Source organism: Lycium ferocissimum, chromosome 2 (genome assembly GCF_029784015.1).
Source record: "Lycium ferocissimum isolate CSIRO_LF1 chromosome 2, AGI_CSIRO_Lferr_CH_V1, whole genome shotgun sequence".
Lineage (NCBI taxonomy): Eukaryota > Viridiplantae > Streptophyta > Magnoliopsida > Solanales > Solanaceae > Lycium > Lycium ferocissimum.
The window spans coordinates 50,994,487-51,014,132 of record NC_081343.1 but is presented as its reverse complement, the minus strand read 5'-3'; the positions used below and the strand labels follow the sequence as shown (position 1 = coordinate 51,014,132).

Sequence of the window (19,646 nt, the reverse complement as noted above, 5' to 3'; positions counted from 1 at the left end):
TCTGGTGGCCGGTTATTTCAGTCTTGCTTCTCTAAATTTCATTTTTCATAAGCTTCTTATGCTCTGTGATGCAAAAAAATTATATATAGTTTTTTTTTTTTTTTTTGGTTATCATTTTGATAGCTCTCTTTTACTTGTGTAATAATGTATATATTGTAATTGCATGCAGATCGAGGTTCATATTTATTTTGCAACAACAATAAACGAAGAAATATCAAAATATTAATAAGGTACAACATTCTAGAACGGCATTCGTTTGTTCACTATTTATAGTTTATTGTATAGCGTATTAGTTTATTTTTAGCAACTTATATGTTATGTATATTTGATATTATAATCTTTTATATGTTGGTCTATTGGAGGAATAAGTTCCTCTATGTAGTAGCACCCGATACCAAAATTGGATAATTACTATTTACTAAAAGGTAAAAGAGGACAGTTTGATATCTATATTTTTCTTCTTTTTTTGCACTTTTAACTTTTCATTTTAAGTATCTTCATATTATAAGATATATAGCCAAAGTTTTCACTTGAGAATCAATAGATCAGCCGATCCGTATGAATATTTTATTTTCAAAAGAGAAGTCATTTATAGAAAATTTATTTTTCTATTCTGAAAGTTATATAATCCCACAAAATTTCTTAAATATAATTTTATTTATATTTACATTTTATTATTCTGGAAATTCATATGAAAACATATTAAGGTACAATTTGACCTGAAAAGAAATACTTTAAGTGTAATTATTGAATGATTCCAACGAGTATTACTATCAATTATCCATTATTTTACTTTTATGAGGTTTTTTGTTCTTTAAATTTTTGCCTTAAAATTTGATCATGTTACGGCAATATCACTTGATTCTTTATCTTGAAATCACAAATTGATTGCCTAAGTGGAAGATTTTGGTCACAAGAGTTTCAAAAGAGGTTAGGAAGAGGAATCCCATCAGAGAAAGTGAAAAACTAAAGTTTCAAAGAAAAGTGGTAATTAACGCATCTGTAGATTTTCATGACTATTACTTTTGTCAAGTTTATCTTTATTTACTGTCTGTGTTTTATTGAGTTGAAATGGGTCAGAGATGGAGAAGAAATTAATTTTGTTATTACATGTTTCATATACATTTATTTCTATTATCTCTCCCCTCTTTTTTTTAAACGATCCGCGCATCGCGTGGGTACGTACACTAGTATTTCTTTAAAAAGGGGTAGCTACTATAACTAAATTCCAAGGGGCACATAAGGGTAAATATTTTGTTTTTATGGGTAGTTTGTGTGCTTTTCCCTATTTCTTTTAGTAAGATTTAGGGAGAGTTTGACACTTTCTTCGCATAATTCGACAACATCTTATGTCCATACTTTTTTTATTATTTTTATTATAATTTAAAATTTGTTGACTTGATTAGTACAGCATTATGCAAATATTATTGTGCCTAGATAATTTTTAATAGTTTCTGTATGTTTCTTACTTTTGAATTTTATATAATTTTAATGTATACTGTATAATTTTCATATTTGTATTTTAATATTTTTTTTATCATTTTTGAAATTATTAAACAGTCTGCTAAAGAAGGTAAAAGGCTGCCTACCCCTCTTAAAATTCTGTTGATGACAGCAATCCTATTTGTCATGGATTAGCAATGAAAAGAGTTCACACAATTTCAAGAAAGTATAGCAACCTTTTAAACTTATGAGTTCATCCTAAATAGTAAATGTTACAGCTAGGTGAAAGCAAGTGTTGGTGTGTTACTATATATTCCACGATAAACAGGAGAAGATATTTAAAATCATATTCATTGAGAAAGAGTGAACGATAAGGCTACTTAATAGGCCCAAAGCCGCATGTAATCAGGCAATGAATTCAGTGGAAACGCAGAAATCAATCATCTGATACAATAGTACACGATTATTAAAATGAAAGTTTTATACTGATATGCCGGACCAACAGATTCCTTATTCAAAGCAAGCACAAAAAAAGTAGAGAACTCATGCTAAAGCATCATTGCCTCCTTGATTTTCAGTGTCTAAGTACAGTGATCGTCTCGGTAATATTCATAAGTGGGAGATGTTGGATTCAAACTTCATTGCTGATATTGCTCTTAGAGTAGGAGGGAGTAGCTTCTGATGGCCCTGCTGCAGAATTGCTTTCAGACTGAGAAGACTGAGAGAGGGCAGCCATGGCCTTAGTCAAGGCAATCTCGTCTGTCGAACGATGGTCTGTTGAAGATGTGGCCTTGATTTTAGTTTTTCCTTCAATAACATTCACTACCTCAGACATGGTTGGCCTGAGAGTTGGTGATGGATTAGTGCACATCATTGCTAATTTCAGAATGGCATCTGCTTCTGTCCAAGAAAAATCTGTTCCAAGTTTTGGATCAACTAGTTCGGTTAAATTTCCATTCTCATGCAACACGTAAGCCTGCAACCGTTGATCAAATTAGCAAAGTCATTCAAGTAAAAAGACAATGGCAACTGTTTATTAGGCCTGTGCGTCAATGAATAAAAATTAACAACTTCTGGTTTGAGGCTTTACCAAATCAAGAAGGTAAACTGTCTGATCACTTGGCCTGTAACTAGCACTGTTTCGTCCGCTCACAATTTCAAGTGTAACAACTCCAAAGCTGTAAACGTCTGCTTTCGGTGTTAAGTAGCCCCTCATTGCGTATTCTGGTGCCATATAACCCCTATAAAACAACTCTCATATGAGAAAACAAATACACTCATCTGAAAGAAAAATATGTGTAGCAGAAGCTTTTAGGTAAAGGGATGGGTAGGAGATTAGCAGGATATTCAAAGTACGTTGTTCCAGCAATTCGTGTGATGACATGAGTTTGTTCCCCTTCATTAAGCTTTGCGTATCCAAAATCAGCTATTTTTGCATTCAACTCCTTGTCCAGGAGTATGTTTGTGGGCTTAATGTCCCTGTGGATAATCTTCAATTTGGACTCTTCGTGCAAATACGTTAAACCTTTGGCTATCCCGAGGATGATTTTGACCCTTGTCAACCAGTTTAGTCTCGATTTAAGTTCCTCTGAACCTGCATATACAATGTCTTTTTTTCGTAAGTACAAAGAAATTTTTGTCAAAACATATGAGCATTCTGTCTTTACCGAATAATGCACGGTCAAGAGAATTATTTTCCATGTATTCATAAACAAGTAGGAGCTCGTTGTCTTCTGCACAGCATCCCATTAACTTCACAAGATTTGGATGTTGCAGAGCTGAAATTGTGCCAATTTCATTTACAAATTCACGTATTCCTTGCTTTGATTTTGCTGATAGTTGTTTAACTGCAATCATAGTTCCATTAGGGAGCAGTCCCTGTATTGATGAGAGAAACACCATTTTTAAGAAATCGAACAAAAACGTGAACATGGTAAGGTGTTCTTTGAATGTTATATGTGTAGCGGTGAGAGGTTCAGATGAATTATCACTGTTATATTCTCCACAAGGCTACTAGTTTTTTGATGAACTCAAGTATATGTAATCCCTTCAGGAAAAAGGAAAGCACTAAGGCCGTGTAACTGTATACTTATTCAGGTCCAAGGGTATGGTATGATGAATAATCAGAATACTAAAATCCAACAAAACTAACCTTATAAACCGGTCCAAAACCTCCTTCACCCAATTTGTTCACAGCATTGAAGTTTTGAGTGGCAACTTTTATTTGACTAAAGTTATAAACTCCTCCGGGGAACAATTCAGTTGCTTTTAGTTCTTTTGATATGTGTTAGCATTCACAAAAGAAGCAAACAGACAAATTCTTTTAGTGGGTTATGCAACTTTATATTGAAATAATAACCAAACCAAACTCCATAATTGCATCTAACCTTCGTTTGATGATCTTTTGCCCCCAAGATAACCCAATTTCCAGAGTAAAAGCAAAAGTAGAGCAAGAAAAAACAGTAATGATCCTGTTATCCCGGCCTTAAGCGCAGTAGACAGCTTGTGAGGGTGTTTAGGAACTGCCATCAAAGTATTGTTGGTTTAGAAAGGAAACTGAAGAATATGAATGACAATACACCAGCTGATATATGAAACATACCTTGGACTACAGAAATAGCTGAAATAAGGGGACCGTAGTTCGCCGGGTAGAAGATCGAGCCATTACCAGACCAGTACAAGTGAATCTCAAGCTGGGATTCTATAGTAACATTATATTGCAGGGTTTTATCCCCATTAGCATCCGCTGTTGCTTCTTCTATATTGTAGTTTTTCTGTTTATTCATCCCCTGCAGTGACAACTTTTTAAAAAAGAACTACAAAGATGATACCTTTACAATTGTATTTGGAATGACAGAAGTCGTTCTCCACGACAAATATTTTTCTGGAAAATGATTTATGGTGTTTAGTTGTAGTGGAAAGTATTTTGTTAAAAATATATACATGCTGAGGGTGTGCTTGGTAAGACGGGGAGTCATTTTCCAGGAAAATATTTACCGTGAGGAAGTCAGTTTTGTTGTTTGGTCATCAGAAAGTGGAAAACATTTTCCATCAAAATGGGAAATATGACTTCCCTCTTATGAAATGAAGTCAATTTTCTATTGAACTTTTAGCTTCATATTACTGGCTCCAACAATACTTAGACATCGTAGTTAATCTTTAGTACTGAAATTTTCATCAAAACACTCCAAATTGCTAATATTATTATCAATTTTTATGTAATTGTTTTTCGAATTTTTTATTCACTCACCGATTAAATACTGAAAAATATTTTCCAGGAAATTAGTTTCCATGGAAAATGACTTTCGCCATACCAAATACAGTTTAAAAATATTAGCAAATTGGAGAGTGTTTTGACGAAATTTTGAGTATTAAAGATTAATAATAATGTCTAAGTATTACTTGAAGCAAGTAATATGAAGTTAAAATTTAAGAAAGTTGTAAGGAAAATGACTTCCGTCCACAAGTGAAGGACGTCATTTTCGCTCTCCATTTTTTAGTAACCAAACACCGTAAATTACTTTTTCCGATAATCAACCAAACACCATAAAATGACCTCATGGAATTTATTTTTCTAAAAAATGACTTATGTCATACCCAACGCACCCTATACATTTTATGGTACCTGGATGTCAACATCAAAAACTCGCCTAGGCCTGATAGTAGAGCGTTTTTGTTCACTTGAGGCTATCTCATTAAAATGTAGTTTCACTGTGTAGCTTCCATTTTCGAAACAAAATCCATAGTACTTCAGAGAGATCGGGGCTACACGGGCTGTTTCATGCAGAACTGCTGTAGCCATCGTAAGATTACATTTGTCCTTGACTATAAATGGTAATGGCTTTTCAGAAAACATGGAATAACCCATGCTACTATAACCCCAATCTCCACTTTTATCGATAAAAAACGTTGATGTTCCATTGGGGTTCAGATCAGCATAGTAGTTGTGGCCATCATCAATAACTGAATTGCCACCGCAGTTGATAAACAGTTGATTATCTGTGAGAGAGAAAAGTGTCATTCCTTATTTCAAGAAAACTTTTGATATGATGCTTGTGTTGATTTTTCCCAATCTATATCTATATCTATATATAATATAAAATTAGGCATAAATAAGGTGATGTAGCACCTCTCTATGACTAGCATTCTTATTTATCTTTTTTCTCATCTTTTTACATTTTTGGGTTCATTTTTGTACATAATCAACTAAGTAAATGGACTAATAAAAACCTCATAGAACAATTATTGAAATCATACCCACATAGCATTATTGAAATCATACCCACATAGCAAATAACCAAAGCTGTCATAAATCATTGCAATAGCCCAATTTACCGTTTGAGCAATTGAACCCACGTTGGATCAATTAAACGTACGTACGTAGGAGCAATATAATTTGACCTTAATGGCAATTTATACCGTTGATGCATTTCTTAAATTCTGCATATTGCAAGTGCTATATATATCTATATTGAACAGCACACTTTTTAGGAATAAATATATTTTAAATGTTGATTATTTATCGGAGCAACGGAGGGAAGCAACACAAATTTTCTATTCTCTTCCTTTTCGGTAGAACGGACTTTCTTTCAACTGCAGATGTTGTTTCAATATATTTCAATTGAAAACCGATTTTGGTTTGAAAATAGTAGCCTGGGGTTTAAAGAGACCTTAATCAACTCCACAAATCATCCGGGCTTACAAATTTTGCAAAAGGATTGAGAGTATACGATGCTACAACAATTTAAAAATCATTCTTTGGTTTCTTACTCCTTGAGCATCAGATATTGTAAATTCATATTTTTCGTTTCATGAGACTTTATCTAAAGTTGTCCTTTCATTTTATATTTGAAGTAGCAATGTTGTTAGATTTACTACATTATTATTCATGCTTTAATTAGGCTTGAAGGCTCTTGAATGGTGATCGACTTGTGGCAATGGATATGGACTAGAGCTCAGAAAAAATTATGTATTATCTCTATGTTTTTCCTTCTACTTTTAATGACTAAGGTCGTAACAATAATGTGAATATTGAGTATTGTATTTTTTTTTTTCGTACGTTCTCTCTGTGATTCCTCTTTAGTTTGATTTTATATGAATTTCTTTATGTTGTAAGTCTATAATTTCTTTTGGTTCAAGATAGTAACTTATGATTTCTTTGGAAGTCTGCTAACTGCTAACGAAAATTTTCCTATATGGAATCAAGATGGCCAAGTGGGTGAATTTTTTTCATTTTTTATTTTTCTATTTTACATACTTTTTTATGAAGAAGAAACTTTCGAAAAAAATATTTAAGAACCCTGACTTAGATACGTATATATTAAATGTATACTATTAGATAAAAACATATTATTTATATAAAAAGGATAAATATTTTCTTCAAACGTTAACGATTTAAGAAAACAAGAAGAAAGATAAATGATTGAGAAATACGTATCAACTTTACCAATATAATCCATTAATAAAAGTCCGATCATTTGTATGCTTTTACGGACAATTTTTAATATGTAATATTTTTTGAAGCATGAAAATTGTCACCAAATTATTAAAAGTTCTTTATATTTTTAATTAACTAACTTAAACAAATCATATTATCTATATATTATAAATATCTCTTTTAATATATAATAAATTATCAGTATTTTTTATCACCGCACAAAGTGCGGACAAATTCACTAGTTTGTATAGTATGTGTTTATAAGACTTTATCTAGTACTAATTCTGTTCTTGCACTTGGCAATATTGAATCTTTAATTTTGTGTTACTCTAACTCTTCCATTTTATGTGGCATTATTACTTTTCGGGAATCAAAGAGATTTTTCTGTGAATCGTGACATATAGTACTTTTTATGTAGTTTTAATTTATTTTAGAAAACTTGAAGAATCTCTGTTCAAATTCACATAAAAAATAAGTGGTTTGAGACTCGTACTCCGAACTACCCACATAAAATGGGAAGGAAAGAGTAATGTAGACTTTTGGTTAACAAATAACTGGAAAACAGTACAGTAACTTTCTTTGGGAGTAGGATCTCTTTCCTAGGAGCTCATAGAAAGATAGCGAAGTCAGATAGTTCTTTCTTGCTTTCCTTCTATCTTTCTTTCTATTTCAAAGCTTGTGCTTTGGTTCAGATCACTGCTTACTTACCTGACAGTCTGACTTGCCCCCTTTTTTTTAAGCAAAGAGGAAGTCGTACAAGCAAGCGAAGTGGAATCTATTAGAATAGAAAATAGTGCAGCTCGATCAGTATAAGGCAAACAACAAGCAGAAGCCAAGAAAACATTACGATAAAAAGCATAAATTAATACACAGCTTTCCTACAGCTTGGTAAACCTCCTATTTAATGACTTACATTTATGATGGCAATAACGGTCACATTGATTTTTTGAGCAACCAGGAAAAGTGTTCCTGAAATGAAATTGAAAGGATATATAGTATTTATTTCGTAAGACCAAAGAAAGATACTATTATTTGCATGTAAAGTTAAATATGCATATGAAGTGGGGTAGTGAATTTTACACGTCCGGATTAGATGAAGCATTGGACACTGAGGTTGTATTTGTAAAAAAGTTCTCAGAAACATCCCTGCAAAACATTTTATGGCGAAAATATAAGAATTAAGAACTAAACAAATGGAAAAAGATGTCTTTCTCAAAGTAAAGTAGAACAACATTTCTAGTCTTATCCACAGTTTGCTTATCTTTCCTATGCTACTTGAAAGACAAATGACAAAAGATGACAAGCAATATGTAGGTGGACTGAATAATATGTACCCTTTTTGACACGACAAATAGGGGACCTTTCTTCTTATTTGAATGGAACACAAATTCAAGATTCACAAATGTAGAGATTTATATTTATATATATTATAAAGCTAGGCATAGATAAGGTAATGTGGCATCTCTCTTTAGCCAAGGATCATATGTATCTTTTTTCTCCTTTTTTTTGACTTTTTTCTTTTATTTTTTCTATTTATGTGACATGTTAAAAAAAGCTAAAAGTCACTCATTCAACTCTCTTAATTATGACAATTGCAGGACGTTGAATTTTCCATGACACTCGGTCAGTTTTCTTTGCATTGATCAATTTGGTTAATAATTTAAAGATTATTCATATTTATTACATTTAATTATAATTATATCTCATGAGTTACAAAAACCCTTCATCTATTTGTCATGTCTCCTCAACTCCCTTCTACCTAATTCTTGTGGCTTAACCTATCTATAAATAACAATCACATATGGAATTCTTGCATGCTCATTTCCGTTTTTTCCCTCCTTTTTTTTTACCTTAATTGAAAATTTTGTTTGAGACTTTCTGCAATATCTAAAACACAGGGAATAATTTTTTTGTTTATTCTTGAATGCGAACTGCTAATTCATCTAGAGCACTAATTTCTTATCCTAAACTGAACAACCTTTGTTTTCTTCTATGATTGGCAAATCCGCCTGATGGAACACAAGTTTTGGTCCTAAAGAAGCAAAGTAGTAGCTACATGTTTACTATATTCTCAGTCGTTGTAATTTGTAAAGAAAGTTTTTTATGCCAGGTTTGGAATCCTTTTATTCTTTATCTTTTTGTAATTTTTGGTCTAGAATATCATTACCTTGAGGTAATTTTATTTATTCTAATATATTTTTTGGGTAATTCAAACTTGTATTTTTCTCAATAATAGTTTCCAGATTTTGTTTGTTTTGTTCTGTTTCTCTTATTTGGTGGATTTAATCTTATTTATCCTATTTTATTTTTAATGATTCATTGAAGTGTTATGTTTGGATGATAATATTGATTTTCAATTGACGTTAATTTCTTCTTTCTTTTCTGCTTCATTTTGTTTTCGGATCTAGAAGTAGAACCTTTCTATTTTGATCTAATGATTAGTCTTGAAGTAAAAGCAGATTTATTAAGGTATTATAGTTTCTGATATTAATTGTCTTCTTAAATATCTATAATTATTTTTGATAGTTTGACTTATTACCTTGAGAGGTCTTCCTTTTGGCTGCATTATTGGATGATAAGTGTAGAGATCAATATCGTGACAAAAGCTATGTGGTGAATAGTCTTTGATTTGAATGCTCACAAAAGGAGATGCAAAGATTACTGACAACGTTTTGTTAAGATATATTTTCTTAGTTAAGTTTATTCACAAGGTTCAAGCTTTCCTTCATTTAATTTAAATTTTCTTAATTTATGGATAATATAAGAAACTTCATTAAATTTTTTATGGATAATTAGAAAATTTTACTTTCTGTTTCTAAAATGTCGTCTCTAGACAATTCAAATTTTGAAATTGCCAATGAACAAAGTGTTAAAATTCTATATGGGAAACAAACTGATCGTGCTTTTTCAATTTGCTCAATTATAAAAAGAAGCAGCACTTAGTTTTCTCTAAAAATGGAGAAGTCATTATGAGTCCGTGATTATACCACTTCTTTAAAAAATGCATTTTTAACAGAAGAAAAAAAAAATTGCACTCAAATCATAAGTGCATTTACTCATCACTAAGTTGAAAAGAAACAACAACATACCCAGTATATCCCGCGAGATGGGTCTCGAGGGGTAGAGTGTACACAAACTTTACCTCAACATGGTGACAGTAATTAAGTTGAAGATAAATAAAATTGTCAATTTTACTCCATTGGATTATAGTAAAGTTCCATTCTTCTTGATGCATAGAGAAAATATAGTTCTACTAGGTTCGATCAAGTATTCAAAAATCAAACTACTTAATTTATGTGTTCGGCGATGCAAGACGTTTTGTTCTCAATTTTAAACAAATCTAAGGACTACCATGTTATCATCAACAAGGGATTAGTTCTGCCAATAGTGATTTGACCAATTATTTATATTTTCTTGATTTGGATGAATAACAATAAAATGTAGTTTCTTTGTTTAAGATTTACTACAAAAATTATTACTGTGGTGTATGATTATTTATTTGGATAAAAAAATGATTGTACAAAAACTAATAAAACAAAAGGAAAACAGGTGGTTCATAAGATTTTTTTTTTTTTTTGGCATGCATGGGAACCAGCAGCCGCTACCCTTCGGGTGCGCAGAGAGTAAACCCAGCTCCTGTGCAATAGCTCGCAAACCACACAGGAGAGGTAACCCGCACTAGGCAAGCCCCGTGCGACCAGAGGCGGACCCAAGATTTTAATACGCCGGAGGCACTATTATCTTAACATAAACACCAACAAAAATTTTAATGACGACTGAGGGATAATACTGTGTCGGACCGGTCACTAATAGTGTAGCGGAGGCGAAAATACAAGTATATAGGTCAAATATGTGTAATAAATGAAATTTAACACAATGAAGCAGATGAAAGAGATAACTCAGTGGCTAAGGCTGTACAACATGTGGTGATAGTGCAGGTTCGAATCTGGGCCAGCTCATTTAATGCTTAATGTTTTCCTAAAATAGGCTCAAAAAAATAATTAAAAGTGACATTCAAGTTCGATCCGGGGTGACATTTAAGGGAAGCAAAAGTTGCAACCAACGTGCCCCAAAGACACTTTCGTTTATTAGAGTGCACAATTAAATATATACTAATTTTTCAAAATATACACACACATATATATACATAATTTTTTCCGAAGGGTAGGAGTGCACGTGCACTCCCACCATAACATGTAGGTCCGCCTCTGCCTGCTGTCGTAGGCAGTGGCAGGGGGTTTCGAACCTGAAACCTCTGTTATAAAAGCTCCATGCTCAACCAACTAAGCCACCCTTGCGGGTAGGTTCAAAAGAATTTATATGAAGTGTTATTAGTGCTTTAGTATATTCTTAAACATTTGAGTTTCTTTTCTTAATATTTTTGATATATTTGCTATTTCATTTTATGTCTATTTTTTAAAATTTCTATTACATTTTTTATTCTATCATATCAAGAAAAATTATAAAAAAACGTGTTTAAACGCGCGAAGCGTGGACAAGTTAATTAGTTAAGATATAAATGTAGAGTTAAAAGTGTTAGAGAAACATGTGCATGTGTTCCTTTGTGAGTTCTTTTGTTAGGTTATTCTCTTAAGTTCGTTTGCTTGCTTATATAGGCATGATGATAATCTTCGCATAAAATTCATATAATCAATACAAAGGTTGGTTGGTTGGTCGATGGCCGCATAAAATAATTTTTGCATAATTAATGCAATGTTCGGTTGGCTGCAAACAAAATAAAGTCTTTGACTAACTAATGTAGAGTTTGGTTGGCATATTAAATTTCACACTGATATAATTTATAAGGGAATTTATGTATTAGGTTTATGATATTGAGGAAAGTTAGAAAAGCAATTTTTCCTCTTTCAAAATTGACATGGCACCAACAGACTTTTTATGAAAGTTTCCACTTACACGTATTGACGCGAGGTTGCGTTCTTCCTGTTCACTAACCATCCTGGCAATGATACATTAAGCTTGTTCTGCCTAAGGAATCTGCAGCAACGTGACAATGTTTAGGGGTAAAATTAGAAAATCAGTTATCCCGCCTGTTAGGTCGAGCTTCGAATATTGGGAAAATTGGGAAAATAAGCCAATAATAACAACATAAAGCAGGGATGGGAAAACATCATTTACGTCGTTCGATCAGTTTGACGAGTGAAGTAAATTCAATGTATCAAGTGATGTACAATATATAGTACTAAGTTATAGTAAATACACTAATTATCCCGAAAGTATCCCAAAAGATTACCCTCATAATTTCCATTCAAAAGGAGGATTACTCTTTTCCTTCACAAGGGAAAGTATTTTTGGTAATGCAGTACTGTCTTCGGCATATGTGACATAATACAAGACCCCAACAGATACCGCACAAAAGCAGAATCAAGCAAATCCATAAAGTGAGATACGCTAATTACAGCATTTTCTCTATGCCAACAAAACAGGTTCCGGAAACATCTGAACTTTATAAAGGCAATCATCTCCTCCTTTCCTTCAAAGCATCTCTTGTTCTCTCAAGCCATATTGTCCATATGACGCAAAGGAGATAGTCGCCCTTGCCATCAGTTCATTAAATCTTTAAAACTCTGTGGCATTTGCCGATTAATGCACATGAAAGATGTTTAGAAACCACGACCAGATAGGCTATGTCTCGCAGTGCAGCAAAATCTTCAGCAGCGCGTTCACAAAGAAAACACATTACATACTAAAACTCCTCTGTAAATTTTCTAGAGTCAAAGTAGCTCCATATGCAGCATTTCCATCCAACGCATACTACTTTGGTTGGAGCTTTAGTTTTCCACAGCATTTTCCAGAGGCAACGTGTCTCAGATTCAAAAGTTTATTCTTGTAATAGTTTATAACAAGATTTCATAGTGAAAGTTCCTGTTTTATTTGCAAGCCAGATTTGTCTAATTCAGAATCATTGAAACTTAATGACTTTCACATAAAACTTACAACATCAGTAATTCAGTCAAGAAAACATACAGGAATTGCCCACAGCATTCTTCTTGGCTTGAATTGAGTGGAAGCAAGAGATCTTTTAACCAGTTTCTCTCTCTCTCTTTATTTTCAGAATACGTAGGTGGAGTAGGTTATTCTCTTTTAAGAGGCAGGGAGAGGGACCATGCGGTTAATTTCCACTTTAATGGAAATTTTATAAAAATAACTTCCTTTATTTAAAAAATAAGAATTTAGCAAATATTAGTAAATGGCCGGTGGGCCAAAAACTAACACCAAAGCCTTGCATGCCTTTGCCATAGTAATTTTGGTCCAGTTCGGGGTTTCGTTAAGAGTAGGTTTGTGTATTAACGAGCACAGGAACCTCCCTCATATCATGGCAGCGGAAGAGCTTCACAGACTGCATGTCTGCATGAGAGGATAAATTTGTATCTGATCTACTTATATGGACCAAATCCATACTCAAACGAGGTCTATCCAGTGATTTGTGGTGTTGCTTCATCATCAGCATCTGAGGGGCAAATGTTGGAACTCTGACCTGAAGCACAGACTAAGAGCATTTGTGTATCAATGAAAGTAGGTCAATGTCTGAGCAGGACTCAACAGATAAGGCAGTCAATCAATTTGCATCCCGGTCGGGTTTGTACCCGACTACCCTCCAGACTGGAAAAGTAGGCAGGCAAATAGCAACTTTTTACACTGCTAATTAAAAAGTAGCCACCATCTCAAAACTAGTTAATATTATCCACTTTAAAATACCTCTAAAACAGGAAAGCTTATGCTTTTTTGTTACACCCCGCACTTTCAGTGTTACACCCCGTACTTCGGAAAAGCACTGGTTAAATTTGAATGTAAGTATGTCGAGCTATGACTAGGTAAAACAACTTTGGAGTGTGAGGAACGAAACATTATTAAGTATATGGTTTAAGTAAAGGATGAATTATGATCTTGTAAGTCGTAACCGAGAAGGACAGCCTTGGAACCAAAGGATATGACCACTATCAAGTATGATTAGTGATAAATATCATGTAATCAGAGTTTCGGAAGATTTTGGGACCAAGCAAATCAACGAAAATAAGTTTGTCAAAAATTTGGAACAAGTTGGCAAAATTAAGGACAGAATTTTGGGTCAATTTTGGAGGGGTATATCTCCAGGTATATAGGGAGTTTTAAGGTGTTTCAAAAGCTTAAAATGAAGTTCGTCGAGTCTAGTTTCCAACGCAACAAACCGCTCATCGATACGACGTCGGAATAGAGAATTATGGACGTTACAAGTTAGGCGGGCAGAGCAGGGCGTGCTGCTACAGTGCTGCTACAGTGATGCCGACTTTGGCACCCTATATAAGGGGCAAAACCCCATTTTTTCTCCATAATAATTCCCCCAAATATTCCAGAAAATTCAGCAACATAAGAGAGCAAATATACATCATAAAAGTGAGGATTTTGAGTAATTTCAAGTGACGGAGTATTAATTGAGGTCCGGATAACGTGTAGTTGCGATTGTAGTATTGTCTTGTGGTGGAATTGGCTTGGATTCAAAGTGAATATTGAAGATATTGCTGCTCTAGCAAGAATAAGGTATGAATCTCTTCTTATTAATATTAATTTCAGTTTATTTACGGAGATAGAGTTATTAAATGATCGTATAATGAACTGTTGATGGAGAAATTGAATAAACATCGTGTGGGATGTTTATGGAGCATCTTGGTGTTGATATTATTGTTGTTGATGTTGGTATTGTTGTTATTGTTGTTGGTTGTTGGTATTGTGATTTCGGGCTAGGCATATAAACAGGGGAGATGCTGCCCGAATTTCGGCAGATTCTAAATGGATTTAAATTGAAGGCTTAAGACGAGCATATGAGGATGAGCCTAACAACAATGTAAATTGTTTTATATGTAGATTATGAGACTACGAGCGAACTTAAGTAAATTACAAGACAGGAAGTAAGTTGGAAGTCGAGAAATTATATCCAGGTATGTTAAGGCTAGTCCGTTTCTTCTAAAGGCATGATTCCCTTCTTATGAATCCAATAGGTGTTTTCCAAATGTCCCATGATCCCTCTATGTGAATCCATAAATGTTTTCCAAGAATATTCTTATTCCCAAAAGCTAGAGATTCATGATTCATAGAGTTCTTCTGATGCTAAAGATAAACATGTTTTATGATGACGATGATCCTATTTCTAGAAACTCCTAAGTTATAATTCCCTACATATGTTTCATAACCTCCTTACTTCCAAAAGTTAGAGTTCATGATTCAAAGGCATGACTTCTTTCTTGATAATTCATAAATGTTTTCCAAAATGTCCCAATTTTCCGAGTCAAAGATTTATGATTCTATAAGCTTTTTATGACAACAACAACGGATATGTTTTTACAATATGGATGCCGATGCTAAAGATGAGAATGTTTCAATGAGAATTACGATGATGATGATGATTTCATATTTGAAAGTCCCAAGCTTATGATTTCAATATGACTATGAGAATGTTGAGTTATTTTCTCGATTTTATTCATTGTTGTTGACCTCACCTTATAATAATTGTTCCTTCAAGGTGAGATATAGCGATGATGATTGCTCCATAATATAAATAGGAGGTTACCGATCTTACGTCACTTCGATATGTATGTACTTTCTCACACCACGCCGCGCTACAGTTGGCCGGGTATGGCACGTAGATGTGCACACCACTGCAGTAGGCATGTTACGATATCGCCCAGGACGCGGGAGCCCCGGACGCGGGCTAATGATGATAACACCGAGCCATAATGGCCGGTATATATATATATATATATATATATATATATAAAACACCGAGCCTTATTGGCCAGGCATGATACTATATTTATGACACCGAGCCTTAATGGCCGGGTAATGGTACTATGTATATGTATAGAAATGTTTTTTTTTAAAGGCTAAGCATGATGACATCCGCCTTACGAGGCATCCGTATGTGCATGTGTTATCTCTCATATCCCATGTTACCTTCCATATCTATATTATGTTGTTATTCATGCCTTACATACTCAGTATATTATTCGTACTGATGTCCCTTCTTGTGGACACTGTGCTCATGCCCGCAGGTAGGCAGGGACATGGATCAAACCCGTAGGTGTTCTACCAGCGGATTCTCAAGAGCACTCCACTTACTTCGGAGCTTCAGTCTATTTGGTATTGTCCTTATGATCATTGTATTCTATGTGAGGCTCGTAGACGCGTGTGTACGAAGAGATGTTTTATAGCTCCACCGGTTCATATTATTGTATAATATTTTGGTGGCCTTGTCGGCCTTATTTTGAGCTCTTGATACTTTACTCTTAGCTTTGCTGGCTTTATGATATACGTTATGTTGTGGCGACCTTGTCGGTCCGCATATGAACATATGTGCTGAATGATCGAATATTTCTATATTGGGCCTTTTCTGCGTGTAGGTGTTCTTTGAGTTATGGTTTATAATGTTCAAAGTAACGATAAGTCGTGTTCCTACCACGGCCTGAGCTACCATACTCCTGATAAGGGTGTGACATTTTTTTTCTCCGCTTCTGCTTCTTGTGCATTGTGTTGGGCTAAAACGGCCCAAAGATACTCTTAACATGATGTGATATTGTCCGCTTTGGGCCAAGCTCGCATGGTTTTTCCAAAAGGCCTCACATCATTAAGAGTATCTAACACCTTATAAGTAGCTCATTTTTCTTTTCAGCTACCAATGTGGTACTTTGTTCGCACACCCAACAATCTCCCTCTCGAACTAAGTTCCACATGACTCATCACGGATCAGAGATTTAACGTGTCTTTGTGCCACCCACATCTCAAAGTATTTACAGTCACCGAAGCCCAAAGGCTATGTATGCATCTTTAAAGCTATGGGTAAATGTCGTAAACAAGCCATACACAGGCAAAGGCACTAAGCCGGGCCCCACGCCACACTCCGCCATGTGGTATTTTGTTCGCACACCCAACAATCTCCCCTCCGAACTAAGTTCCACATGACTCATCACGGGTCAGAGATTTAACGTGTCTTTGTGCCACCCACATCGTCAAAGTATTTACAGTCACCGAAGCCAAAGTCTGCGTATACGTTTTCAAAGCTATGGGTAAATGTCGTAAACAAGCCATAGACAGGCAAAGGCACTAAGCCGGGCCCCACGTCACACTCCGCCATCTTCATACTCGTCCCGCCAAACCATTGGCTTTGATACCAGTTGCTGGGCTAAAACGGTCCAAAGATACTCTTAACATGATGTGATATTGTTTGCTTTGGATCAAACCCGCATGGTTTTTCCAAAAGGTCTCACATCATTAAGAGTATGCAACACCTTATAAGTAGCTCCTTTTTCTTTTCAGCTACCAATGTGATACTTTGTTCGCACACCCAACACATTACTTCTTTCTTTTGTCTAATTTTGCATTACCTTCATTTACCAGAAGCTACTCCACCCCACCTTAGTGTATCATACAAGCATGCGGGAACTCCACGAATAGGTCGTGAATCTTTGTAGCCAAAAGATATTATGATTCGAAAGACTATTATAAACTGGATTACATTCACCTTGAATAGAAGCACCATGTAATAATGATACTGGAGACTCCATAATAATGAGAGTGAAGCAACTGACATCAAACTGTCGTCTCAAAATTGTGATGAGAAGTAAATTATGCTTATCTCTTTCTTTTTTTAACTGACGCGGTTCAACAATACTCCAGGAAAGAGTCTTGGAGCCAGTGGTTATATTGAAAATTCAATGAAAGAATCCTGGAGGTTGTGATCCTATCCAACTGAGAACTCAAGGGTATTGTCATAGAATCCATGGTTCTACAGTTGAGAACTCAAGGAAAGAGTCATGGAGTTCGCTGTATTACTACAACTGAGAGCTCAAGGAAGGAGTTCCAGAGTCGTGGGTCTACCGCAGAGAACACAAGGAAAAAGTCATAGAGTTCGTGATTCTTGAGAATTCAACGAAAGAGTCTTGGATTTTATGGTTCTATACCTGAGAACTCAAGGAAAGAATGATGGAGTCATACACTAGTTTGCAATTTTTTAGGCACCATACTTCACCGACTTGTTATCGCTTCATGTTGCTAGTATATTTACATTCTGTATATTTCTTATTCTTTCCATCAATTTTTTATTGTATATCATCGCGTAGACTTGCACAATTCGCTACTGGCTTATTTGGATGATGATCCTGCATTAGTTTCTAACTGTGCTATTTTGAATCACTTCAGATGTCACCTGTATCATTTCACCAGAGTTGCCCTAAAATAACAAAGGCAACAAGTACTAGTTGATGCTCATCTAGTACTTTTTCTTTCCCTTTTGGTTTTAGTTCAGCTAATTGGTTATTAAAGTGTGAAATTAGATTCTGAAAGTTACGATTTCGACCAATAACTGAAACTAATAATTCTTAATGCACAATGTGCTAGGAACTCCAGCATAGTGTAATGGAATTTTACTCGTAAAAGCTCCAAACTCCATTACATTGTGTTGGAGTTTCACTTCTGGGGAGCTTTTTCGAACTCCAGCATATTGTGTTGGAGTTTCACTTGTCAAAGCTTCAAATTAGGATAAGGCACAATACCCTCTGAACTATACCCAAAGTTCCAGCGACATATCTTTCCTTTTTGGGGTCATATTACCCCCTTAAACTTTTTTAAAACATAAAAAACACCACCCTAAGCGCTGACGCGACGAGTTTATTTTGCTCTCTTTGAGAGAGTGAGAAAGATAAAATCTGATTAACTTATATACGTGTCATTTTTTAATTGGGTACTTCACATTTAATTACACCTAATTAGTTATCATTAAAGCTTAAAGTTTTTTCTAAACTGATTTTTTTTTTAAAAAGGTGGAAAACCTTTTTTTTTTAATTAAAAAATCTGTATTTTCTTAAGATATGGAAAACTGAAAACCCCATTTTTTTTAGAAAATAAATCTGGAAAACTGATTTTTTTTTTTTTAAGAAAAATGTGGAAAATTGATTATTTTTTTCTATATATGAAAAACAATCTAGTTTTCCAGATTTAGTTAAAAAAAAACGAGTTTTCCACATTTTGAAAAAAATAATTAGTTTTTCAAGATTTTTTTATAAAAACCCAGTTTTTTCACACTTTAAAAAAAAACACTTTTTCGAGATGCATGCATCCTATGCGTCATGTCCTCGTCAGTTCCGAAGAATCCACCACATTTGCATCCGATTGAAGACTACGCGTGAATAGAGATTCCAAAAGTCCTCACCCACCTATGTTCTGGATTATTGCCGTGATTTTCCTCACTGTCACCAGAGGCCACTACTCCAAAATCAATCTTCTTCCTTTCCAAGACCCAATCGCTTGCTTTGACTACCCTTGCTTCTTGCCTGGACGGAAGTTCGGATAGAAACTGATCATGGTTGATGAGGATGACTTCGAAGACCAGCGGTAATTTGCCATCCACTTATGAGCCATTGCTGAATCACCTTTGCATTTGGACTTAAATTGAATGGATCACTGAGGTGGCCTATGAGACTTTCAAAAGGAAATGTTCATTTTCTTGCTCTCCCACGAGTGTACCTTGCCTTGCATCCGCTGGTTTTCATACTTGCTGTCATTGCAAAAACCTCGCAGGTTCCATATATGATTTAGACTAGTCTATGTAGAGATAAAACCTCCAATATACATTCCCCCCAAATCCTTATATCTTTCCAGCTGTGTTCCCCCATCGTTTGTTATAATTACTCAGACGGATAATAACGGCAGTTTTGTTATCCCCTAGAATAGTTTATATTCTTACAAACATCCCATATCAGTTAAAGTTTTGGACAACTTT

The 19,646-nt window shown here is 34.6% G+C and overlaps 2 protein-coding genes across 2 annotated transcripts in view; both read right to left on the bottom strand.

Annotated features, from left to right (window-relative positions):
* Nucleotides 1-1,766: 1,766 nt before the first annotated feature.
* Nucleotides 1,767-5,461, bottom strand: LOC132043486 (probable LRR receptor-like serine/threonine-protein kinase At1g53430). The gene is made up of 8 exons (XM_059433956.1): nt 5,069-5,461; nt 4,046-4,232; nt 3,831-3,965; nt 3,596-3,717; nt 3,111-3,321; nt 2,800-3,037; nt 2,534-2,684; nt 1,767-2,419 (listed from the first exon to the last, which is right to left on the bottom strand). Exons 1-8 carry the CDS (start codon nt 5,309-5,311, stop codon nt 2,075-2,077), a joined length of 1,632 nt encoding a protein of 543 aa, XP_059289939.1. The 5' UTR covers nt 5,312-5,461; the 3' UTR covers nt 1,767-2,074.
* Nucleotides 5,462-7,758: 2,297 nt separating this feature from the next.
* The window catches only part of LOC132047705 (MDIS1-interacting receptor like kinase 1-like), a 38,235-nt gene continuing 26,347 nt past the window's right edge, over nt 7,759-19,646 (bottom strand). Inside the window, exons 17-19 of the mRNA XM_059438711.1 lie at nt 11,795-11,875; nt 7,961-8,026; nt 7,759-7,849 (exon numbers count right to left, since the gene is read on the bottom strand). Of these exons, the coding sequence (XP_059294694.1) occupies nt 7,759-7,849; nt 7,961-8,026; nt 11,795-11,875 (238 nt within the window). The remainder of the gene's footprint in view (nt 7,850-7,960; nt 8,027-11,794; nt 11,876-19,646) is intronic.